Raw genomic sequence first — 27,830 nt, forward strand, 5'->3', positions numbered from 1 at the left:
AACCCAGGATATTACACTGACGACAAGCCTACAACGAGCCTTTGTGATACCTTAACTAGGTGCGATTCAATTAGAAATTACTGCCCAATAGCCAGCTTCTAGAAAGTACTAAATTATACAGCCTACTTAGAACTGGATAATTAATACAATTATTTCCATTAGTTCGCAATTCGAAGACATCTTAGAAGTATTGAATGTTAATTACAATTAAAGGCTTCCAATAATATCATGTGTTGTGTTAGTAATCGATGATCAGCCTTTCATCGTCCCACTGCTGGGCACAGGCCTCCTCTCACGCAAATAAAGAACGTTAATCACCACGCTTGCTCAAAGCGGGTTGGTGATTTCAGACTTTATAGTCCAGGTTACCTTGTTTTCTCTGTACCTTTATATCAGTCATTGGTTTCTAAGATACACTTAGAGCGGACACAAAAACTTGAAAAGTTGCATTGGTATTTGCTTGGCCCGGAATCGAATCCACAGTTTCAGACTTGAAAAGCTGATGTTTTACCACTAGGTCACCACAACTTCAATAATAGTGGCTCGTGTAATAATAGTGTCTATAAATAGAACTGCCGAACATTATAGTTAGGTGCAATAGGTCAATCGTTCAATGATCTATATTTAGACGTTTCTAATTCCAGCCTAGGTCATCAAACTTTACGCTGTATTGCACTGAAATTGTCAACAATGCGTCTAGCTTTATATAATTGCTGAAACACCCGTGTTTGGCAACATACGAATGGTTAAAACGTCACTATAATGTCCCTAAGTAAAGGTAATTCACAATACTTGCATTAAGAGTTGTAAGTAAATAGAAATATTACACTGAAAATACGGTTTTCTGGTACTCTTGTAGATTTTTTTGTCATTCAGTTATCATCATCCTTGCCCTGCCTTTATCGTATTTTTTATTAAGGATTGACGGTGACACAGCTTGTTCCTATTTTTTTTATACTTCTGTAATCTGTTTGACATCATCTCTAAGTAATAAGTTTTTCCAAACTTAGAATCTAAGTAAGATTATGTAGTACTTATGGACCGTAGAGTTCAGTGGTCAGGTACCTACTCATGTTGTTTAAGGATCCAACCAAATAAGGCAATCGATATAGGACAATGTCCAGTGTAGGAGTTTTATCCAAGTACCTTTTTAGCCTTCAGTAAAACTAGAATGCAATCGATTCGATACAAAACAAACCGATTCTGTAAATACCACATTTATGCATAAAAGGAATTTTAGAACGTAATAAATGCAAGTTTAGCGGCAATAAAATAATCGTTATATTCGTTCAGGAACTACGATCAGATTGGTGCGGTCTGTCGAAATACCTAAAGGTAGGTACAGACTAGGCGTTCCTACTACGCGTACAAAGCGAACGGTAGTTTAGAAACCTATAGTGCGCTTTTATTATTTTTCCATGAGAACCACCATAGGTATGTATTTCGAGGGATAATATGGAGAGTGACCAGTATTTCGGAGGGATTCTAAAATTTAAGCACGCGTACCGACTCCTGACTCCCGGTGCATTTAATATGTTCAGTGTACACGTACCTACATTGAACGTCTAGTCTGAACCAAGTCTTACAACAGACTAATATTGTACAAGTATTACTTAAGACGGAAATCAGACAAGAACATTAGATATCTCGTACCTGCATGTAAGATTTAGATATAAATTATGTTTGAAATTATTTATTAGAAGGACCGAGTTTATGGCTGTAGTACTTAATTTGAATTAAACGATAATTTAGTCTTTTGATTAAACTGCATCAAAATGCATGACATGAAATATTTGCATTTATATGAAGTAAATCTAATTTATGTCTTGGATTGACCAAGCAGTGTCACAATTTTCTTTAGAAGAACATAGTACCTACATGGAGTCATTGTCTGAAGACGATGTTCTCTAAGCTAATAAACTATATTTTAATGAATAGATAGAGAAGTAATGTATTATGATAATATGCCACCCACGCAGTGTAAGTACTATTACTAATGAGTTTATGAGAAACAGATGGGCTCACTTACCTACCCCTGGTTCATGACTACATATAAACAAGATACGATTAATTACATTTCTCTTAGACCTCCGTTTTGGATAAAATTGAATTAAAAATCTCTACAAACAATAATTTGCATAGTAAGTAACAATGAAAGTACACTTCTTTAATAAATTCTACTACGGGCAAGTAAAACTAAAATCGTTATACCTACTGTATTTTTTTCAAAAATCATCTAGGTACAGTAAAAGTATAATAATTAGGGATACTAGGATACCAGATTAAGATTAAAAACATTTTGTTCAAAAGTTCATTGGCCCTCGATCCTCGTTCTTACATTTATGTTACATGTTCATTAAAACATCAAAGGTTGTTGAAAGCCGTGCCCTGAAGGCGAGCAGGCATTGTCGACTTATTAGCCAACCATGTAAGTTCAGGCATAGTTTGAGGCTATGTACTAACTAGGTTCATTATTACAGACCTAATTTCAGTCGTACAAGGAGGAATAAGGATATTGTTCGTTTTCGGAGTGAAATACTAAATAAATTCAATACTTAAAGTAGTAATTCTCACGAGCCTTTTCCCAACTATGTTGGGGTCGGCTTCCAGTCTCACGGGATGCAGCTGAGTACCAGTGTTTTAAGGAGCCACTGCCTATTTGACCTCCTCAACGCAACTCAATAATGTATTAGTAATTATTATCTTTATATTCATATAGCAGCAGGATCGTTGCTCTGAAAGCTACACTGACTAATATTGTAGGTATCATAGAATTAATATATATTTTTAATTACGATATAGCTCCCACGGAAAACGAGTGAAACCTCTGGCGGAAGCTAGTGAATTTATAAGGTGACCGATTTATATCGATTTATTCTGATATTGATTGGGCGATAAAATCAACATCCTTCGGTATAATATAGGAAGCGGGAAGTGACAGTTAATGTTACCATGCTAATAAATATTATATTCAGGATGTTTATAATATTAAACTTTCAAAAATATCCGAAAACAGAAAATAGTTTGAAAATTACAAAATTGAAAGAAGCATAGATAATCTCATCATTTCTATAATTTATTGACCATTTGATTAGATCAACAAAATAATATTAGCCCATTTTTTAAACGTAGGTACGTTTACATAATTAACTGCCTAAATACATCTGATATAATTAGGTAACTAATGTTGAAACCATTTTTCATCATTGATATGAAAATTAATACTTATTTAATCTCGCCGACATTTGTAATTAACGGCTATTTAGTATGTAATTGGTCATCTGTCAGAATTAATAACTCCGCTGATATAATTTATGTAACTTTCGCAAATTAAATCATAATTATGTAAATAGGTACGTCGGTATAGATGGGCTACTCTTTTATTTTACAGGTTTTTAATTTCACAACAGTGCATTTATCGGCCCACTGCTGGGCACAGGCCTCCTCTCACACAGAGAAGGACTGAGCGTTAACTAACCCGTTGTATGTCGGGGCGCAGATATACGCGAGACACGATTGATTTTCTTTTGTTTTAATAATAGATTACAGTATTTAAATATTCTTCAATTGTCACGAAATCGTGACTATTTTAAACAACGCCAACCAATCTATCTTAAACATACCGTCCTTGAAAGGATACATAAGCTTTGAGACTTTGAATCGAATTTAATTTGTTGAATTATAGTAATTTAAAATATTCGAAATAAGTATACGACCAATTAAATTGAGGCTTGCATATCCATACCAACTTAAATAATATCAAATTCTTCAAAGTTTCAAAAAATTTAAAGAACCACAAATACAAATACTTTCCTAATTGGCTCTAATTAATTAAATACCTAAGATCCTTAAGAATACCAATTAACGAATACTCCACATGCTACACGACCGAGAACCTTCCAGAAATAATTTCAAGTACAACCAATCTAAATCCAAACGCATAGTTCTAAACCTAGCTGTCTATGTGCAATGACCCGAAGCGCTAATTACTAATACCAACTTACTTATGCCATCACATCACACACATCTTAACTCAAAGATATAAGGTTGAATTTTGCATCGTTGTGACGTATGTAAGTTGGTAGAGTAAAAAGAGGTCAGTGGATGCAGTATGTATGCTAATTTAATAAAAAGGTTGTAATACTTTGTGTATGGTCTTTGTGCAGTCAAAAAGCGCGGTCTAATAATTTTATGATGTGTTCTGCCGGTTATAAAAGCTTATGGTCTTAGTTTCGTTTTAAGGCAATTTTGATGTTAGGTAAATGTTGATAAAAATGTTGATTTTGAAATTATTTATGAAAAAATAATAGGTATTTACCTACTGAAAAACTTAAGCACGACATAGGTAATGAAGAAATATAAAACTTAGGATATATCTCTTTATTTACCTATCTTATGAAAAATGATATGATAATATAAAAACCATAAAGAAAAATATTTATGAAAATGTATCTAAAATAACTGACTTAACCCGTCTTTGTTTGTGAATTCCCTTCAACAACATGCAGAAATAACCAACAAATATAAAAGGCAATATAAAAACCCCACGAATTGACAAACGAGTAACAAAATACAATGGAAAAGGACATTAAACTGTCAATTCGCAGGAAACGACTAATGGCCGACAATTTTTCACACTAGCAACATTTATTTAACAAAACTTATTGCAGCATTACGTGGATATTTTAACATGCAACACTGGCACACGCGATCTAATCGTTATTCAAATTTAAATATAGAAAATTGGAATTTTGTAAAAAGAAAATATGTTTTATAATGTTTTTTTTTTCTAATAATTTCTGAACTAAAAAATGCTGTTCATATTCTTGCCAGCCAGGTCAAAGTTCTCATATATTTTTGCAAACTATTGCTATACACTTTTGGTCTAACATTTAATAGTTTCTATAGACGAAAGCCAACATTATATTTTTCTTTACTACTGCATATTTTGAGCAAAAGGAACAAATACATTGTTAATTCCAATTTTACAATGAAAATATCCTTTAATTTTTGCGTTAGTGCAATTAAACGTTTTCGAAATTTTCTAAGCCTAAGCTACTACTTACTTATCTCGTACAAAGTAATTAGAGCCAAGCTGTGAGAAAACCGGAAAATAGGTATGCAGAATTTTCTTCATTTATTTAATCTAAAAAATTAACCGCACCTAGATCCCAAGTACTAATAACAACATTTATCATAAACATCAGATAAATATATTTAACAGATTAAACAAATGTATTAACTCTAGTGTTGTACGTGACGTTATCGATAAAATGACTACTCGATATCGACAGTACTCCGTTTAAGTCGAATTATAGAACCATTAAGATCTGATCGTTGATACTGTCGACTATCGTGACAACTTTCACCTCTAGACTATTAATGTAAGTAAAATATTATGTTGAATATAAACTAGAGATAAAAAGTCACCGCTAATATGCTGTGAAGTCTATTAAAGGGACTTTATTACTGGGCTTTATCGGTATTTATTAGTGTCTTAATCTCGAGTATAACTTTTTTTTTTTTTTTTTCCGACGTCAAAAATCATCAAATGACCCCTCCCGCTGTGGGTTGGCAGCGGTGAGGGAATGTCAGACTCTTACTGACTAAAAACCGTCGTGTTCCGTCATAGGCCTTTTATGTATCAGGGCCGCGGTATATCTTTCGAACAACCCGCAGCCCCGGCAGGCCTTGGCCCTGCTGGGCCCCGCTGGGGTTGCTGACATCTCTTTGAGGAGCGCGTGGAACAACGCGCGCCGTCGACACGGGTCTGTCGTCTAAGTAGACAGAGGGACGATGAGCCACCCCAACTCACCGCCCACAGACCCACGCCTACGGTGGTCGTCGGGTACGGGAGTCATCTCGCGACACCCGGCGCCCATGGTGTCTACCTGGTCCAGCGCGGCGGCCGGGATGAGAGGTGCGAACTCTCTGGCGTTCCGCCTCCTCCTTCTCGAGCATGACCGGTTCGCAGAAGGAGGCGACGGCATCCCATTCCCTCTCGCCCCGGACCATGGCCTGAACCAGGGCCGGACGCCGCCGCCCAAAGCCTCGACGAGGACCCGGCGGTGCCCTTCCCATGCGGGGCACACCTGGACTGGGTGGTCCACCGTGTCCTCGGGGCTGTCCGCACAATGGTGACACCCGGGCGCCTCCTCGCGACCGATGCGGTGCAGGTACCTCCCGAAACAACCGTGTCCGGTGAGGACCTGCGTCATGCGGTACGTGAGGGCGCCGTGACTCCTCCCGAGCCACTCCTCAAAGAGGGGACTTACCGCCACCGTGGCGTGCCCTATCTCGAGTATAACTGCGTTCTGAATAGGTACATGAGATAGAGTGGATTTTTATTTGCTTTGACAATTGTTTTCTTTGATTTTTCTTTACAACATTACTGGTGTAAACTTAGAAATAATATATTTTCTTATATAATAGATTTTCTTATTTTCATAACAGTAATTTATTATGCACATTTCGATAGAACATTCCTACCGGGAAATAGGCCTCCACATTCCATTGGAACTAACCTTTATTCTGTCATTGATAGGCTATCATAGGCCCTAAGATAACCGTAGTTTAACTAGAGGTCAAAGCATTATCTACTGCACTAGATAACCATCAATTTCCTAATATACAGACATACGGGAAGAATTTACAGGCGGGAACGATGAAAAAAAACACATACATGTTACCAGAGTTATGTGCAGTTTATTTTAAACTTTAAAACTGCGCTACACAGATCGCATTTTTTATAAAAATATTTCCAATATAATATTTTTTTAACTTAAAATGCTGTCACAGAAAAAATATTTGTTAAAAAAATGTGCACTATGATCAAAATATTTTTAATTTTATTAAAGATAACGATTTCATTTACAACTGTATTAGAAAAGCAAAAAATACAATTAAATGAAAATTTCACTTACTTCTCATAAATATGTATATCTCAATAATGGTCTATATTTTCTATCATAAAACCTAACCTCAATTTAAATTGAGCCTCATATAATTATTTCTGAACTGAAATAAATTTAATTTTAATGATTTATTACACTTAGGTACAGCATAAAAACATGAGTCTGATAAACTTTCACATTAAACATCTATCACCAAAAATGTTTCTGTTTGTTTGTTTAGAAAATAAGAAGGCGTTGATCAATGACTCGATTCTTACCCAATTTATCCAAAAATACAAAAGATGACTTGTTCATTTGAGTTTATATTGTGTTAGATGTAATCGATACTGTTTATGGGCAGATACGGACATTTTGGTAATTTATAAAATATACCATTTTATAAATTGGGTACGTACTTTTTTAGGGTTCCGTGCTAAAATAGTAAATTATATCATATTTATACTTAGCTCCAGCGTTTCATAAAAAAGAATTAAGCATTGTATACTCTATTCGGAATTCAGACAGTTCTAAGAATCTTGCCATATATTTATAAATTGCCATAAAAAAAAATTACTTTATATAAAATTCTGTATAAAAATAAATTGAATGTATAAAAATCAATTGCGTTACTTTTTACACCCGCAGTACGGAACCAAAGATATGCAAGACCAAGTCCAACTCACATTAGAACGGTTTTTATTTATAAAGGTTCCGTAGCTGTGGCCCAGTTTCTTCATAATAGTTTAAATAATTCAATGCGATCGGTTGCACTATAAATATGTCTGTTTTATAGCTCAGATGTTATTGATTAAATATTAAAATTTACATTGTGCGTTGCTGTTATTGTAGAATTGATTCCCGTTAGGAATTTCGAGTATTGTGCACCTATTGGCTTAAATTATTGCTGGGCATAAAGTTTTATTTATAAAATGGCTACTGCATACTATGGTTCTACCACGGACGACGGAAAGATAGCGGAGATACCACAAGGAAGGTAGATCAGGTGCTTTCTTGTAGGTCAAGCAATGTACGACAGGCGTAATCGCAGAACTAGCGAGACTTTCGGGTTCCTTGTCAAATCGAAACCAATGTGTCGAAGATTGGTCTTGATTGATTATTCTTTAAAAAAAATAAAAGGCGGGTTCTCTTCTATTGAAGATTTTGCGTTATGGCATCTCCGCTCGTCATTTTGTTCTTCCTGAATTCTATAAATTCGTAAAATTCAAGACTGCGCTTAGACTTTTTCGTATGTTAGACTCATTTGGCCTTACTACAAAAACTTAAACGCCTGTTTTACACTTGTCTAAAAAAAATGTGGCTGCAAAATGAACCATATGTCAACGTCATTATTTGTCATTTTTTTAGACAAGGCTTAAACTGACGTTTAAAAGTTTTTGTGGTAAGACGGATTATGTTTATACGTATTTTAAATACCTTTGTACACAGTCATCAAACACATTCAATTTAGTTGAAAGCTCAAAACATGAAACTTTTCACAAATTATCCATATCTGCTAACGGAACAGCTAAAACTTACTAAACAACATCTCTACATAATCTTATCTTACACTATATCTAAGACTATAAATTAATTATTGCATTACACTAGAACCAGTGAGCATTTCTCAAATTTCCTTCGTCATAAAGTACAGTACAACGCGCCCGCGCATGTTTCGCCCCCGTATGTTTCCGTCTAACGTCAATTGGCTAGTCAAACGCAATTGCTGGTACAATTGCACTGCCCTACTTCGACTGCATTTGCATTCTGCGGGAAAATGCAGTAGTTGTTAATCAAAAATTATTATATTTGTATGTCTCTAATTATAAGTAGGTATAGTATTGTTTCCGTAAGATTAATAAATGAATATTATCATATATATTTCTTGTATGCAATTCTTTGACACAACATCCATCGTCAAATATCATGTGAAACAACAGTTTTTTTTTTTAATAAACATGTAAAGAAATAACAACTCAATTGTAATTGGACAAGTGTGGTCACCCATCCTTAGGCTGGACTTAGTAAGCTCATCATGTGATTTCTACTACTTATAAGATAAGAATGCAGCTTTAATTAACTCTACATACTTTAACAGCTGAGATGACATTTTCTTACATTACACCACATTAAAAGCGCTTACAAGATTCAAATCTTATTTAAATGACTATATTTTCTCACATACCATATAATGTACATAATAGTACTTATAATAAACAACACTTCAATGGCCTTTCCCCACATTCCAGCAAGAACCCTTGACACAAAACGACATCAACTTTAAGTTAAGATTATCCACTACTATGCAAATCCCTAGTGAAATCTCCACGTTAAATTAATATACCGATTATATCAATTAACTACAAAATTTAAATTTAACGTCTATTAACATAATTTATACGAAAATCTCTGGTTAGTATGTAAGATTACGCGCATACAACAAACTTTTAGTCGGCCGATGGTTGTGTGAAGATGAATGGCAGTACGCACATTACAAAGATCAGGTATTTAGCCGGTCTCAGACTGACTAAAAGCTTTGATAGAAATCAAACATTTTTTTTTGTTCTTGTCTTGTCATTTACCCTACTTCTTTCAAATCTCTCAATCGCTGTAAGAGAACTCAATGCTGGGTTAAGCTCGTCGTACATAAACTTTTTGTATTGATTTGTATGTTTCGTGTATTAAGTGAGCAATAGTGAATAAACATGAATTAGGCATCGTTCACACCAAACGTATTGTCCGCCGCTGACTGTGAGCGCGCGTTACGCAGTTTATTGCTTTTCCATATATATTGAAATTGTCGTTCACACCGAACCGACTATACGCTGTTACGTCGTCTGTTGTAGCTGACTCTCAGTAGCCGATTATTTTACTACGCGACTATGCACGGCGGACGCGGATTGGCTACGCGGACGCAGTTGCCGAATAGCGCCGCTCCGCCGCGTACGCACCGCCGCTCCGCCGCGTCCGCACCGCCGCGCAGTGATGCCAGATTGGGGGAATTCCCCCCAAATTTGGGGGTATTTTCTGCCCACGGGGGATTTTTTGGGGGGAACAATCCTTTGGGGGGATCAGCGGGAAACTACACAAGAAACTGTAAGAATTTTCACTGTACATGAAATATTTTTATTGAGCCTAAGTTACTATGGACGTCTGACATTGTTCTTTTCGCAATTGTTTAAACGTGATTGATTTGATTATAATAAATAAGTGTTGATTACAGTACAAGTTGTTTTCCTCTTACCTTAAAGTAATTGTCAATCTTTCTTCTGGCTGAATAGCACGTCGATAATTAGTGTCCCTTTTATATAAACTTATACGTATTAAAGATAGTAACTCATCGAATGTTTTTACTGTCATACGAAAATATTTCTTGAACTTATTTGGATAAAGTCTATATTCGAAATATAAAGTATGAAATTGACCAAGAAAACATCTCTTCAAATTTAAGGGATGTACCCACAATCTCTTCTTTTTATTATTTTCGTCTTCCTCTAGAGCTTCGCAAATGGCAACTATCTGAATGCGCATCATTTAATTGAAATATCAGTAAACGTCCGATTTTTTTTAAAAATACACTAGTTTTATCGTATGGGAACCACGAGTGATCTCAGAGATCGTTTATAAAATACTACGAGCAACTTCAAATACTGAGCTCTTTTATGTGTAGAATAGTCGGCCGCTCAGCGTACGCATCTAGTGTGAACCTACACGAGCGTATTCTTTTGTTCACACATGTAGCGCATCGTACGCTATAGCCTATTGTCGGCTTGGTGAGTACGCGTACTGCAGATTGAGTCGACGTTCACACTGAGGCCGACTGTGAGTATACTCACAGTCAGCGGCGGACAATACGTTTGGTGTGAACAATCCCTTAATGTTGGTCAACCATCGGGTCAACAGTGTCGTCCGACTGTTTAGTCTGCAGTCTGCCTACTCTAACTTATCACTGTGTAAATGAGATGGGTCTACCGTCCATATAACGCCAACTTACTTTGGTAGTTCATAATCCGGTAGTCCATTTATCGTCAAGTTTAAATAAAACACTTAACATACACAAGATTATTTTAAGTTTCCATAAAAATTATCTGATGTCAGGGTCACGAGATCTTTATGTTTTTTAAAGCTTCTATGAATGGGAATATATATGCTTCTGTTGATTCGGATGTTTCTAAGAAAATGAACAGGTTTTTTTGATGGTGTATAGATAATGATGAGGGCGTAAAACTAGTGGAGAGTGAAAAGGTCGTGGGTTTTGTTGTAAACTTTTATCAAAAACCAGTTGCATTCGACTTGCTCAAATGTAGGTAGACATGCCAGAATGTCTAATAGTAGCTAGGTTTTAAGCATGAAGGAGTAATTTTTGTCACATCGAAACTTGGTAGAAACCAAACGACGATTCTATCAACTGAACAATTTAAAATACTATGGAACTAGAACTTTTCGAATCCGGAATACACTCTAGTGAGCATTTCAAAATTAAACAAAAATCAAATATTTTCGGACGCATGAGCTCCTATCAGATAGCTCTTCAGTTCAATCCGAAAAATGGGAACGTAGGTACCTAATTATCAAATCATTACTCAATTAAAGCTACAGTAAAGCCAATAACTACAATAACGTCGGTTGCCCTAGTAATACAAGAGTAAGTACTAGATTTAAATTTAGCTATTATGTCCGCAATTACAATGATTTACGTACAAGCTGTCACTACATAGAGTGACATTCTCTTATCCGCTATCTAAGCTAACTTCGACGCTCGTGTACTATTTAGATAAATTTAGAATGTTGTAGTACTTAATAGTGTGTTATTATACCTTTTATAATATACAATTAAACAAAATGACTATTGGGTCTATTAGGATTTGGTTTAATCAGTTTTAAAGAAAGGCAAAAATCTCTTTGTCACCTGAAAAGGCCATCCTGTATTTATCTTTAGCACCCCAATATCACAGTAACACTTTTTTACCAATACCTAAGTCCTTTGTTCTCAATTCTATTTAGTAAACACCTGTTGATACATAGACCTGTTAATTATTATTTTTCATTTCCATTCCTTCGTCCAATTGGCTTTCAGCCAATATCCGTGTTTGAAAAGGACAAATCTATCAGAAACTGCATAAACATACAACTTAACGACTTATTGCCATGTTCGCTAAAAATACACAACACAACTTGCCCATATTTATGACTTAATGAACCAGAACAATTATTATTTCCTAGAACAATTGGTTCGCGCTTAAATTAACTATTGTTCACTCGAAAATATATAGTACTAAACTTTGCATTTAGAAATTAAAGTCAATACTTAATGACTGTTCCAGGACTTGACGATTAGAAGCATAACTTATTATGAGTTTTAGAAAGGGGTGATTTTAATTCAGAACGTATAGCAATGACCTATGGAGAACAAACACACTAGAACTTGCCCATTATTTTTGAAATAAAATCGCCTTAACAATCAAACTTAGTTTTCTCATCTTTGACTCGGTAAGTAACTATTATTTTCCACAATGTTTCTAAAAATATCAGCAATACAATATTACCTAAATAACCCAACAAAAGTTACATATAAGTAAATAAATCATAGAGCCTAACCACTGCATTACAAACGTTTTCTTGTACGCACTAAACAAGTTGCGGTTTCAGGCCCGGTCGATTGAAAACCGCGGTCTACCTTGAACGAGATTCTGTACACATTGTTAGATTATTTACTTAATATCCTCGCTTTCTATAAGATTTCATAAAGTTAAGACGATGGAAGAGGAATAGCTTTTTTGTAACTTACTTTATGCTTTATGGTTAGATTCTTCTTCTCTTCTTTCTCTAAGGAAAGCTAAATTCTCTCCGTGTTCTGGAAGCCCATCACTAAATTTACACTAACTAGTCTTTTGCTTTGAGTTTTTCTACTATTCAGTTAACCATAATGTAGGTATATTTATGCTACCCACACTATTTCTGTCACTCATCTCCCAAGATACACGATCATTATAATAAATGAGTGTGTAAATATGTAAAATGAAGCATCCCACATACGCCATTAAAAAACCAAACGACACATCTCCTATTTCAGTTAAACTAATTTTCTGCTTAACTGATCAAAAGATTAACACGTTATCTTTATATTTCCAAGTTAATCTCTCATCTCTGAATGAAATAAGCATCAATGCTTATCATCTTGCATAAGATGTAACTGTCATGCAGCCGGTTGGTAGCCACTAGTTGTAATTAGATTGGTCGGCATAATTATTGATATCTTAATTCCGTATTTTATTGTAGGACGGTGGTTTGATCTGGTTTGTCTAAGCCTTGAAATGGTTCTACCGGCAGCTTTGTCATACTGGATTGTAATCTTAATACGAGTTGGTAATTACTATATGTTGGTGCTGACTACTTGCAACCGACTTCTAAAAATGAGTATCTCAATTCCATAACGTGTATATTTTTTCTGAAATAAACACTTTTTATTTGCATTACTGAGGATTGCACTCTTATCAGCACCCTGTTTCAAATATTCTATCCATCTTTACATTCCCATAGGTCTAATATCAAAATTCTATCTCTAGTAGGCAAATCGCCCGATAGATAGGGTATTGGGAACGGCCTTTAAACAACACGTCAAGATTGAAATACATGTCAAAGCATTTAAATACCTATTAAATTGACCAATCCCATGCCACAGAATTCTCCACAGATGTATTGTCAATCTAAGGTCAAACAGCCAACAGTAAATGCAACATAATACTCACTGGAGTCCGCTATACCAATCATTAATGTCAGAAACATGGAAAACAAAATAACAAACGGAGGTGCCATAGCGGAAAATCACCCAAGACTGTAGCGCGCCAAAATGCTGGTGATCGGGGAACTCGGAACGTAACTGTTTTCGCCCTTCTTTGGGCCCGATTATTTTTTTGTAATACCAAAAATCATTGACTTGACAAAGATATCTCAACGAATCCGAAAGCATCATTAAGTTCACTTGTAACAGATCTTATTGGTCACGTATGAATCCCACACTATGAATTGGACTTAGAAGGCGACTGACCTACCTGCATTATGGCATCTCCGCTTATTTGTCCTCACTCCGTGTTCGAAATGCTATGCAGAGTTATAAACCTCCTACACTGGACAGCTGGCTCACGTCACCTACGCCTGCTTTCTCCACCAAATTAGTGACTGACCACTGTCTTATTAATTTCACAGTAGTCATTATGAGCCTTTGTCCACAGCTGGGATTTATTACTTGTTTATAATACACGTGTGTGGGAAACGACCTACTGTTAGTAAGATCAGTGATTCTTTATGACATAAATGTGTCGGCAGTAACCGATCTTTGGTTTACGTCACAATGGCCGCTTCATAGACTTGTATCGCGTGCATTCCACTTTTGAACTGCAATAATAACGGGTATAATTAATGGAAATAACAAGTTTTCGATATTAATTACGGAAATTGGTACTGAGAAAAATCGTGACTAGAATTTTGTAATAAGTGATTGTATGAATGAGGTTATGATGAAAACTGATAAAGACTTACCCATAATTGAAATACCTTAAGTAAGAGAAGAAGATATGACTGTTAAAAACGATGATAAAGTACTTGCAAGTAAAGAACAACAAACATAAATAATGATAGATACAAACAAGTACATTAAAAATAACGCTAAGACTACACAGTCATGTAATTGTCCCCAAAGCCTGGTTTCACTCGATACGGAAACTAAAAGTGGTACACTATGATTACTTGTACCTACCATTACGTCACCATCGATTTCTATTATATCCGAACACCTTTAATTAACGGGAACCCATTGGTCTATGGAGTCTCACGGAGTAATTGCAATGAATTTTAGGACTGTAATAAACTTTCAAAAAATAAATCGATTTTAATAATATAGGTACCTAAAACTTGCCATCCAACGTGGCAATGCTGCCAGCCTCTTGGGTACACTCCCGGTGGGCAGCGATGAGGAGGAGTTTTTTGATGCAATTTTTTAAATATTTTTATTTATAGTAAGTGTATATATTAGGTAATAAGTTAGTTGTATGTTGTATATATATTTATTTGTAAAACTGTGCATTATATTATGTGTCATAATGAATAAATATATTATTAAATAAATAAATAAATAAATAAAAAAAAAAAAACAAACAAAACCTAAAACTTCCTTCTAAGTCTGACGAATACTATGCTAAAATCCGTATAAAAATCGGTCCAGCCAAACGACAATCGCGCATAAACATACATACATGCTTGTAGATCAAACTGAAAACCCTCTTTTTCTAAAGTCGGTTAAAAAGACATCGAGTCTGCATTGTTCCTGCTGCAAGTTTGTATTGTATCATTTAGCTTTGAAATAGTGAGACCTATTTAGATAGGTACGACATTACTACTTCCTACTTTATTATTACTTAGTTATCTATTAATTGTTTTACATGTCGCTGTCGTTAAATATTCAATTGCACATAGCGAGTGTAGTAAAACAATCAAGGAGAATACAGAATAATTATACACAAAATACTACAAAGTACCAATACCAACTTCATACTTAAGCCTAAATCATCAAAAATTCAATATTGACGAAGAAATAATTCCGAAACCAAAATAGCCACTTATAATAACAGACTCGAACAAAACATCAGCGAAACTGTCTTTTGTACTTTAATAACTGGTCATTAGAAAACTTCACCTCCGCCCTTTAACCTCTGAAGGTCACTTTATGTCCGCAGTTGCCCTTGAAGGGTTTCAAGGTCTACAAAATCACGCGATAGTATCAAGGACCTTTTTCAGGGTCCCTTAGCTTTCTTCAAGGGTAATGGGAAGTAATTCGTAAGATGGGAAAGCTTTTACACGAGTTTCGTCTCAAACCATTAGGACCAGGGTCGAGATTAGGTTTCTCCTTGATTGTTAAGACAATGCTGAACAAACATTTACGTTTATTTTCTAGTAGTGTTGCTTCTCTGGGATTTATTTTATTATTTTGTGTTTTCTCATTTTTAGAGCTTCATTCTAAGTAGCAAATGTCTATGTATGTAGGTATGTACATACTTCAGCTAAATGCAATATTGCTTCAGCATCGTGAAATGATATTACTTGTAGAGAGTTTCCACACCTCTTGAAAAGTAGTGTCTATTACTGGCCTTTTATAAATCTTCACCAAAACACAAAACTGGAAATCAGAGTCAGAGTAATGAATAAAATCCGGTACTCATTTCCTAAATCCATCAAAACACAAACAGACTTTACCAATCACTGTTACATAACCAATAATGGCTTCCACTTCTTCATACACCAACACCTTCCTAAACATGATCTATAAATAAGAATCGATTACCCAATAGTTAGCCGTCATTACGTGGCTACTGTGTCTGGGTTAATTAGTATCAAGGCGCCATGACACTTTCGTTATCTGCTGTCGTTTGCCGTGTGTCAATTAGCTGGGAGATTTGAGGATTAGTGATGGGCTCGTCAGTGACATGTACTTTAAGTTCTTAATGGCCTAATTGTACAGGTAGAGCAATGGCTGTAGATTGTCGAGATATATCAGATTTATCACAAGGCATTAACCACTGTCTCTTGTCTTTGCTATACTTTCATCATCTGTCTATTGTCTTTTAATGCCGAATGTATAGGTCTACAGCTGACAGTAGTCCTACAATCTTTTACTAGGACAAAATGAGCTTTCATCAGGATGTCTTCAAGTTTAATGTTACACCTGCACAAACTCTCGGCTTGACAACATACAGCAAAAAGTTCCAAGCCACTCAAAGATTTATGTGCAAAACCTTATCCTTATAAATTGAAGCAATTACCAGCCTCTTCACATTCCGCACTAATTTGACAAAGCACTCCATTATGTTGTCCCATTCAATGGCCGTTAATTGCAGAATGATTGCTAATCTCTTTACTATTAAGAATGCATTTGCTGCATACTTATGTAGCATTTTAACTGCGATCTAATCACCAGGTGGCGCCGTTTGATTATGGTTAGTGGTCTAGCAAAAACCAACTAAATATGTTGGAATTTGAATTTGATTGAAGTATAATAAAGGTAAATAAATTGGCAAAATCTTGTACTAAGTAGATGGAAATAAATTATATTATAATTTAATCGCAATACTGTAGAAAGAAGTAAATGTCTAAGGGGGCAACCGCCTGTCGGAATGTCCGGCATCTAATCTATGCGACCCATTAAAACCTGCATTAAAATCTCCTTCACTAATAAAGTCATCTGCATAAAATCGAAATCGACTTTTCCAAACAGTTGTCAATTAATAATCGAATTATTGGTCGATTCATTAGATAAATGGCCATCTCTATTGGAGATCGAATAGGAAACCGGTCAAATGAGACTGCACAAGATTGTTCGGAGCATTGATAAGGCCCAGTTACAAACTGGTACATGGAAATGTTTATATAAGACAGTTATTTATTATTTGCATGTCTAAGCAAGGTTGTCTCGAAGGAAATGCCGCTATGCCTTATCAGTTGAAAGTTATGGTGGGACGACTGATTTGATTTCCTCAATCTTTTATACATATTTTATGGTATTTACGCCGACAGTGATAATGAAATATACTTAGCATAAAGCTCAATTTTGAGAATATAACGATTTTACTTGCTTTTAAAATGTGCCATATATGTATAACAGTAGTTTTGATTATATTTATGGATTTAAGGATTCGTATTATTTTTACACAGTTTAGGTTGAACGATCATACCATCACCCTTTAACGCCTTTTGTGAGCTTAGCCACGAATCTAGGTCTCACAAGATATCTTCAAGACTTTAAAGGTCTCAAAAAATCCAGTTCTCCTACATATTGATGACGTAGCTATAAAAGGTACAAACAACAAACCGAACGATCTATTGAGGTCACACATGACAGTGCTTGAGTTAAAATATTGCCATGATACGCGCCCGCGCATTCGACGACAGATTAATAGCTAATGTCAAAACACCTTGATGATAGGCTGTTTACTGTCAAATTATGGGGTTAAGAACACCATAGTTTTCTAAAATTAATGAGTTTTATAATAGACTGTTGAAAGGTAGTTTAGAATAATATAGTACTTACGTCGAAAGATTTAAGTATGCAGGTCAAACAGTCGTCTATATACGCAATACATAGTCAAGTCATTGATATTTAGTGCGTAATAATATATGATTCATTATTCTTCTCTCGTGTCAATATAAACTGCATGGACCTTTCTAGAGAGCGTTACGCTGTAATAGAAAGATATGCAACCCTTACTAACCATATGGCTGTCATTGATTCCCATTTGTTGAAATCTATACCGAATATCCATTACGAGAAATGCAAATAAAAATACAGTATAATGTATTTATGATTGAAATCAATAAAGTTAATAACTACTTAGTATCTTAAGTACTTGAAGATAATTAATATACAGTAATGATACATGCACCTATTGTACTAATTACAAATGTAAATTAATACAATAATTGTAATATTGAGTTGCACGTGGTTTCACACCTGTGTTTGTAATCGTAAGACCACAACTAGACCAATTGTAAGGAATATATATGTGGTATTGATTAATTGTAATCTAACTCAGTTGGCTAATTATAAGAATAAAGCTAATAACTCAGTTTTAAACTGTCCAAGTAATAATCCTTACTAATATTATAAATGCGAAAGTAACTCTGAGTCTGTCGCGCTTGCACTCCAAACCAAATGAAGCGATTAAAAATTTTATTTGGTACTGAGATAATCTAGAGCCTAACATAGGCTCCTTATTACTGGGTGTGGAAGCAGCTCTCACGGGACATGGGTGGAGCTGTGGGGAACAGCCAGTCCGCATTATTAAAACTGACACACCCAAGTTCTTGTATAATGATGATGATTTACTTAGAAGTTAAATACATATTTAAATAGAATTCCACGGAGTTCTTTTACTCTCACCTTTATCCCCATTCTTCCCAAAATACCCATCTCTTTTCACAAGTTTCACACCAAATAACTTGATGCATATCATATTCCTAAATCAGGAAGTTTCCCCAGCCTTACATTGAAAGTGACTAATGATCACTTTAATTACTCAATCACTCTAGCATGGCGGTCTACTGAACAATAAACTTACTTAGTTACTTACTTACTTAGTTGCCAGATTAGATCATTAAAATATAGACACTCAGTTTTATGGGACTTTCACGACTATGGCTCACTGGTCTAGACTAATGGGGGTAAAGAAACCATGCAGTAAACACTATAGTTTTAATGTTAGTTTATGTTTAGAAATTATTTTATAATGTCGACCATTATAACATGAACAGTTCGAACAAAATTCGAGTACTTTCTTATGCAAAGTCATATGTCTATCTATGGCTTTTCTAGTCCAAAAAGATTTCTCTTCACAACCACAATTCTCTCAAGTTAGATCATCAACTTCATATGCACAACACAAATCTTAGTCAACATTAGATTTCCCTTCACTGCCTATCCTAACTTCATCAATCGATCCATACATTTGATAAACGACTGCACGCAAAGACATGTTAGTAAGTACTTTACTACTGTTGCAAGCCTATAAAACAGATGACACTCGATCATGACTGAGTCAACCATAAACTGAGCTGTACTAGTGTTGCTACTATTTGAAAGCTTTCACCCTTAAACTATGTTATAGTCTCCACTAAACTTCCTTGGAGTCACCGAGTAGATATTATTCGGACTTATTAAAATCGCACTAATAATTAAAATAAAATATTCACCCTAAAAATAAGTATGTACAACAAAAACTTTCATCGATTTTTTTCTACCATTTAAGGAGAAAATCTTGCAGTAACACTGACTCTTGACATGTAAACCTACGAACTGAAATTGATTTCTTGTCGGCTCGTTTGTTGTATTTTATTGTCCCTTCGTTCTAGACAATATCGCCGGTTTAAGCTCTCTGCCGACCCTTTTACGGTAAATTCATGGCCATACTCACTAATATATATACATTTTATAACCTTTTAGAACTTAGTTATGCGCATGAACAACATATCTAGAACACCAGAACTATGGTAAGGGTTAGTGCACATTCTTACTGAAGTACCTACCACATACTGTGCAAAATCATTTATCATTATTATTAAAATTACAGATAGGAAATAGGTTGAGAGAGTTAAGCTTAGTTCACAAGAATGCATTCAGTAAATCTATCGTGACCTTTAGTACTATACTGACAAACATCGTCGAACCACTAACACAACAATAAATAATATTTAACAACCGCTAGCAATAAATATTTATTACAAGAAAATTGTTATTATTGTATTGTGTTTAAACATTCACAGTTTTATTGATTGCTTTAGGAAATTGTTTTATATTACATTTGCATTTGAGGGTTTCGTATGTTTGAATACCTTCCTGAAGATATAACACGTACAAATAGAAATGCGTTCTCGATTCTTTATGAAGGTATAGTCTTGTGTACTCACAAATTTTCTCACGTTAATATTTTCTGTAGTCGGTACTGTCATTTCTCTGTAATAAAATATTACCTATAACCAAAAAGATAATAAACCATTTGCAAATGCAATTGCAAAGACTAAATAAACCTCATAAATAAAGTGCTATTTTATACTTGTGTTAATGTGCTACTTAATCTTAACAGGCCTTTATTTATTAAACTTTTTATAATTATGTTGGTAAAATATATAGGTACCTACAGTTATCTTCTATCACTTACTAGGTATTTCCTTTCTTTTATTTACAATGTCTACATCTCTTTTATTTCCATTTTCCTTTCGCAGGTAAGCTGGAAGAGATTTCTTTAGAAATAACAATATTACCTCTGTATTTTTTTTATTTCCTGTTGTGTTTCTTATTATAGTAATAAATAAGCTATTACCTATATTAGTGATGATGATCAATGAGTGTTACAGGATATTAAAAATAATAATTTTCATTAATTTGACCACTACAATAGTCACGCCCTAACAGCCTGCACACAACGATACATCATTATGCTTCCAGTAGCTGTCAAATTAGTGATTTGTATCGCTCGTACTAAATAGATGATAAGTTGCCCACCTGGATGTGACTCATGACAGCCGCTGTCAAACTTGTGTGCCGTGAATACCAACCTTTATGGTAGGAAGTGCATTGTTTATGGTAAAGATAGATTGTCGTGATGACAGATTTGGGCTATGATTTGAGAATTCGTAATTGTAACGTGTCACGCATTAATTGATACCCACTACTCGAGTAACTTTGAGTTTGCTTGCATTTTGGGATAAATTGTTTGATAACTGGACGAAAACTAATCTGAAATCCCATCTTGCTTAAATGATTGATCTCTAATTGATTTTGAATAGATTACCTAATTAATTATGAAATATCTATTAAAAATCGTATTCAGATATATAAGGTGCTTTAATATTACCTGCCAGGACTTGAATGGGGGGTAGTATTGCGTTTATAGATTATAATAGTGAAGGAATTTCGTTCCCCGGAACAGTCAATTCAATTTGAGACATTAAACAAGCTAAATTAACATTGGCTCTACTCTGCATAACGTGGTTTACAAATTACGCGCGTAGTGTCGCTTCGTCAATGAAAACAACTGCTATCTCTTTCTATCTGTTCTGCAAGAGTGGCAACGCGCAACTCCACTGGATGGTTTTAAACTAATAAATTAAGTCAAAATACGTTTTTTTTTTGTATGAAAAAAAATATGACAAAATAATCAATTATTTATCTTTACTATTGTAGTCTATAAACGCAATACTACCCCCCATTCAAGTCCTGGCAGGTAATATTAAAGCACCTTATATGTGTATATTTTCATATGTGAGCATATTTTCAAGTAATTCACATAACTGAGGAGTTAGTCCGAAACAACTTCTAAGTTGCTCTATTAATCTTTCCAATGAAGATTAATATTGAAAATAATATTTCAACCGTTTAGTTAATTATGGTATAGAATAACTGTAAATTAATTTATAAAACATATAATTTATGTTCGAAAAGCAATTTATTCCGAAATAAATCACTGCGTATGCGCCGGAAATTACCAAATGCCAGAAGAAATTTAACATCCCAAATATTATATTACCAAACAAATTTATTGTTACCTTAACGAGAAAACTTAAACTTTATCACCTACAATAAAATATAATCTGAAAAATTAACGCGTTCCAATAACAGATAATATAAAAACGAGTTAAATAAAACCTTCATTGCCATTAAAAAAGTTGTAAACATAAGACGATTATCATGTCAACGGTTTTATTTGAAAAAAAAAAAAATAACGCTCTTTTATTGTTTTTAGTATGAAAAGCAGATTCGACCAATTAACGGTGACTTTTAGGGTCAATTCCCACTGAAAGAACAGCGGCCGGCAGCGGCCGTAAGAGCACGGAAAATGTAAGAGCGCGGCGCGGTGCGGCGCCGCGCGGCCCGCCGCGCTTGCGCTCAATCCCTTGCAATTACGGCCGCTGCCGGCCGCTGCCGGCCGCTGCTCTTTCAGTGGGAATTGACCCTTAAGTAGCATAAATATTGTTCCTAATTTAAAACATTTAATACCCAAACCAAACCCGATACTAAAATTAAGATTCCAATTTTGACATGAAATGCCAAAAGCTTCAACCTTTTTTTAACCGACTTCCCAAAGAGGAGGAAGTTTGCAATTCGGATATTTTGCAATGATGTACAAACAAAAATAATGATTGGAACTTATTTCACCTCAACTCTATAACTTTGAAAATAAATTAAAACTGGAAATAACTACTGTAACCCAGACACACTAGTTAATCATTTCCCATTAAATTCTCATTAGAATTCTATTAGTTTCCATAACACTTTGTTTGTTCCTCTCAAGTATTTGGGTTGATGTTTGAAAGGATTATAAACTACTTGTATTGTGTGGTTGCCATGGTTACCACAAAATTATGACGAATTGATATGTCTACTTGCAACATGGTTATTTATTACTGGGTAGATTTAGGTGCACGATCTGGTTTTAATGTTCCAGAATTTCCCAAATTAGTTTAGAATTTGTGTTTGTTAGCAATAATTTATTTTATTCCAAGCGCTTTTTAAACTTATCAAAAACATTCACAATTTTAGAATAAGCATTGCTACTTATTCCAAAATCATCAGTTGGTGTAACTCCTGATAAGTTTATATAATTATAAAACATATTCCTAAAGTAAGTTTTGTATAAAGAAATCTAGAATCTCACGAACACAAGCCATACATACTTCAACCTAAGACAAACAATGTCAGGCGTTTCCAGGAGGCAAGCCTAGTCGCGCAGACTATGTGCACCTAAATACGCACCCTGCTAGTCTGAATTCCTGATAGGCGTAACATTTGTACTATGCAGACTGCGAATGTAGGCAAGGTCTTTTAGCTGACGGCCGACTTTGGTGGTGCAAAAAAAGATTTTATTGGATTACTCAACAGTGATGTACTTACTTTATTTTTTCCATATTGAGTAGATAGATACCTACGTACCTATTCTAGGTCTCGTGAAATAACTTTGAAACTATGAAGTAGGCTGTCTGTCTGGTTAGCCACTAGTTACTGCACAACAGTCAAAATTTATGGAACGAAACACTATTGCGCATGCGTGAGGTATCAAATGGCTAACTTCAGAGCAGCAATGCTATGTGATGCGAACTTGTAAAAACGTATTGTCTATCCATATCTACGTTTATGATGCTAATTATTTTCTTTGCTATGTGTCACTTTCAGCTGTCTCAATTCTGTCTTTACCTAAGTAAACTCAAGTTAAAAAGCCAGGAACAAGTTAATTATAGCTCGGTTTATCTCGCGAACAAACGTTTTGACGGCGCGCCGGTACTCACAGATTAGATTGTAGATAATTACAGTCTGCCTACAACTCAGCCTGTCTAGAAAGTGTTAGCACTAGTGTTTGTCTGCGGCCGCGCCTGTAATGCACTGTAAAATAAGTGTATGTTTATGAAAATCTGTGAGGTTGGCTTGAGGAATGGTTAATAAGAGGTTTGAATATATGTACATATAACCGTTTGCCGCTATCCTTTTTGAAATTACTTAAAAGAAAATTGTTTGAAAAGTCATGGTTGATAAACCTAAGTGAAAGAAACAGCAAGCCATTAATGCTGTAACAATGAAATCTATTTGCATTCAGCCCTTTCTACTTTAAGTTAGAGTCGACCTCCAGACGACTCAAACATTGTGAATCAATACTGAACTTGACATTTTGCATTTGCAGAGCCTAAATCAATGGCGTCAAAACCTAAGATGATACCATACATTTTTCAAAAAAGTTAACTGCTAACCACATTAAAAATAATTTCTTCTCCTCAATAAAGCTTTTTAAGTAGGTACTTGTTCAGTATGAATTTGCGTAAATGTGTTGAAAACCTTAGATCTATAATCGCCACATCCTTCATCTCCAACAGAATGTCGGTCGTGTATTAACTGCTGCCATTCATCCGAAGGTAATGAGTTTCCGGTAAAAGCTGGCCGACCATTCAATAACTTGAACTTTGTCCCTTTTGTGCACCTACTTAGTACTTAAATATCGAAGTTTCTAGACGTCGAGTCGTCATGGACGTAGATTTCTTTTCATGGAGTGCAAAACTGAACAAACTTAGGATACAGCATTTTAACTACTTACCTAACTAAGATTTAGACAACGATAGTTTCACTAATAACTAATATAAACTAACTTGTAAAACACTAGTAAGTACTTCATCCAGTTAAATTGTAAGCCGACCCCAACATAGTTGAGAAAAGGCTGGGAATTATTGTTTACAGTTTTACTTCAGATTTGGACCTTGTGAAATCTCCTATAGGATACACAGAAATAGTACTATTTGATCATCTAACAGCACAAAATTAACAAAACTACTGTTACAGCCTTTTTATCGTCCCACTGCTGGGCACAGGCCTCCTCTCGCACGGAGAAGGATTGAGCATTAATCACCACGCTTGCTCAATGCGGGTTGGTGATTAACAAAACTACACGACGTTTAAATTCCAGTTCAATCACGATAACAAAAGAAAAACTAATTTAATAAAGGCTAACCATATTGCATGCTACCAATCCATTACCAGTAGCCCGAAGCAGCTTGAGCAAGCTGCAAGCAGGATTGTGAACTCAGACATAATTATAGGCTACTAACCTTTTAAGAAACATATTATTAATGTCCAGTACCTAGGACGATAAGAAGCGGTAAATCATTTCGAGTAGGACTATAATTTTGATGGATACCTTTGATGTTTGGTAGGTACTTAGTTGGTTTTATTACAAGCTGTGGTAATAGTGATTTCAGCATGCACTTCATCATAGTCGTTAGGTAGTGGTTTGGTAATTTCTGTCGTCATTAGGGTAATGATGATTTTATAAGTCAAAGAGGGGAGTTTTCATAATATCGTATATAGTATATAGTCAGTGAAAATCTCTTTTGTCTCATGAGTCATTATCATAGCATACAGCATTAGTATTGTTATATGTGATTTGTTCATTTGCATCATCATAGATACGCATATAACAAGCAAGAAGTAAATCATCTGATTTACTTTAAAAAAACCTATTTAGGTTTATACGAAGCCCTATTTCATACACTCTTTGACATGGATTCTAACCCAATCTCTTATCTGGCATTAGTCAAAGTGTTATACACCACCGAGTAAATGTTCCTTGTTATAGGAACATTTACTTTATAGAACACCCAGATCTAGGATTACCAAAAAAAACACTCCTTCGACTCTATGCCCTGTAGAAGTGATTTATAATATGTGTCTTATTTTCCACCTTCAATATTTGCATTTAACTAACCATGTCCTTTCTTATTCAACAGTGGCAGCAGTATGCATCCTACTAGAAGTGGGCGCGCTCCCGAGCCGGCGAGCTGGCTTCATGTGCAACGATCCAGCATTGTCGTACCCTCACACGGGAGACACCTTCTCCATATCGCTGGTGGCAGCCATCACTGTTATTGTGCCTTATTTAGTTGTGAGTATTTCCTTGTTCAATTTTCGAAACATCAAGTGCTTTTACTCAACTAGGTGTAAATATTAACATTTATTGTAAAAGTTAGCTTTAAATGGAAAAGTATCAATTTAAAACAAAGTAGCCGATGTCATGTGTTGTTGTCATATTTGTGAATTAAAACAAACATAAGTAAACCAACTTTCGAGGAAGCATAAGCAGAGGATAAACGAAAGAACAGAGCCATATGATAGGAGTTCCTTACCAAAGTTCAAGAGATATTTTACTGAAACGTAAACATTCAAAGTCAATGCTATATTAGGAAGAAATATTCAGTATTCCTATCAGTTACTCCTGAACTATTGTCGTGCAAACGCCATTGTACTACCAACACCAGCCAATGTACACAGCTGTGTACTTAACACAAGTTAAACACATCCACAACTTGATGTAAGAACGGTTTATGACAGAGCCTTTAACATCTATGCAGGTGGGCATGCAAATGAACCTTGATTTTCTAGACATTTTTAGGAAGACAATTCTTGTCAAGTTGCAACGCTTGTAGAATTCTTAACAGATTTCCTTGGGACAACTTTCTTGACGTTTTCTTTAAAAGTTATATCAACTACATAGGTTTTTCCCAACAATTCTTGGGCCAGCTTCTAGTCCAACCAATTCAAAACAGTAGGCACTACTGTTTTCCAAGGAGTGAATGCACGTCTGGCCTAGTCATCCCAGTAACCTAGTCTTAAACGTTATATTTTTTATTGATCCACGGGGATAAAACAATATACACGATTTATGAACAATCAATCTTTTAACATGAGAACATAATTTGCTTTTGTTTGCATTCATTTGTTTTCAACAATTGAAAAAGAATAAAACTGTACATGGTAGCTTTACCATTCTTAAATGAGGCAGACGGTGACGAACAAATTGTCAAGTTAAATGTCAGTAGCAAGATATTCATTCGCAGAGTTAATGTCAACAGCCTGTCCAGTGTCCATTAGAAGACAAACTGTCTATCATTTACTGTCCATTAACACAATGTAAGACTGATTTTGTTTTTATTGCTCCGATGTCATTAGAAATGATGCGTTGAATGTTGAATATTTTGATTATTATTTTTTGATTATTTTGTTGTGTGTAGCTGGTAGCTAAGTTAATAAAGTAGATGTAGTGTATAACACTATTCACTTACCTGGGAGCTTATAAATAAATGAATAAGGCTTATGAAGCTTTTAAATCAAGTGTATGGTGATATTTGAATCTGCATCATACAAATGAATGTGACTCAAAATAAAACCTCCTTTGTTTTCAATGGTGGATAATTAGATCTATATGTTAAATGCTATCATCTAAATGATAAGCGAAAAAACAGCCTTCCTTTTTGCAACTTACCCTTAATTTGCATACCATTTTCTACAGTAGTCACACTTAGTAATTTTCCATCTACATCCCCAAATTAACCACCACCTCTCTCCCCAGCTATGGGCAGTGGAAACAACTCTTCAACGCGAAGACGAATACCTGAAGAAGAGTAAACTCCTCACCAGCGCGAAGACTGCTGCCTTCATCTACAGAGACTATATCTATGGATCAGTCTTCAACCTGACCATCTTGGAGGTGGTGAAGTGCGTCGTGGGCTCTCCGAGGCCAACCTTCTTTGATTTGTGCCAGCCTGATAAAGCTAGTACTTGTAATGAGTGAGTATATTTTGTTTTTCCTTATGAGATACCCTAGATTTATATAGATACTCTACGGTGTTTTTAGGTGTTTCAGCTGTCTATTTTACTCTTCTTCTGTGGATATGACTTGTCTCTATTTTCTTGTGTCTAGTTATCTTTTTCTTTTTTCTTTTACTTGAGGATATGGCGTCTAAAGATACGTCTATTCGTTTTTAATCTTACTTGACTAAATGTCGTGATTATAACCTGCATACATCACAAGTAAATTATAGATTGGTATTTTTGCGTAATTCAAAATCATTTTCCTTCCG

The 27,830-nt window shown here is 35.1% G+C and overlaps 1 protein-coding gene across 2 annotated transcripts in view; it reads left to right on the forward strand.

Annotated features, from left to right (window-relative positions):
- Positions 1–27,830, forward strand: part of LOC124638200 (phospholipid phosphatase 3-like) — a 98,659-nt gene that overhangs the window by 65,356 nt on the left and 5,473 nt on the right. For both annotated transcript variants that reach the window (XM_047175098.1, XM_047175099.1), the window contains exons 3-4: positions 25,701–25,855; positions 27,320–27,537. In XM_047175098.1, coding sequence (XP_047031054.1) covers positions 25,701–25,855; positions 27,320–27,537 — 373 coding nt within the window. The remainder of the gene's footprint in view (positions 1–25,700; positions 25,856–27,319; positions 27,538–27,830) is intronic.

Source organism: Helicoverpa zea, chromosome 17, assembly GCF_022581195.2.
Source record: "Helicoverpa zea isolate HzStark_Cry1AcR chromosome 17, ilHelZeax1.1, whole genome shotgun sequence".
Classification (NCBI taxonomy): domain Eukaryota; kingdom Metazoa; phylum Arthropoda; class Insecta; order Lepidoptera; family Noctuidae; genus Helicoverpa; species Helicoverpa zea.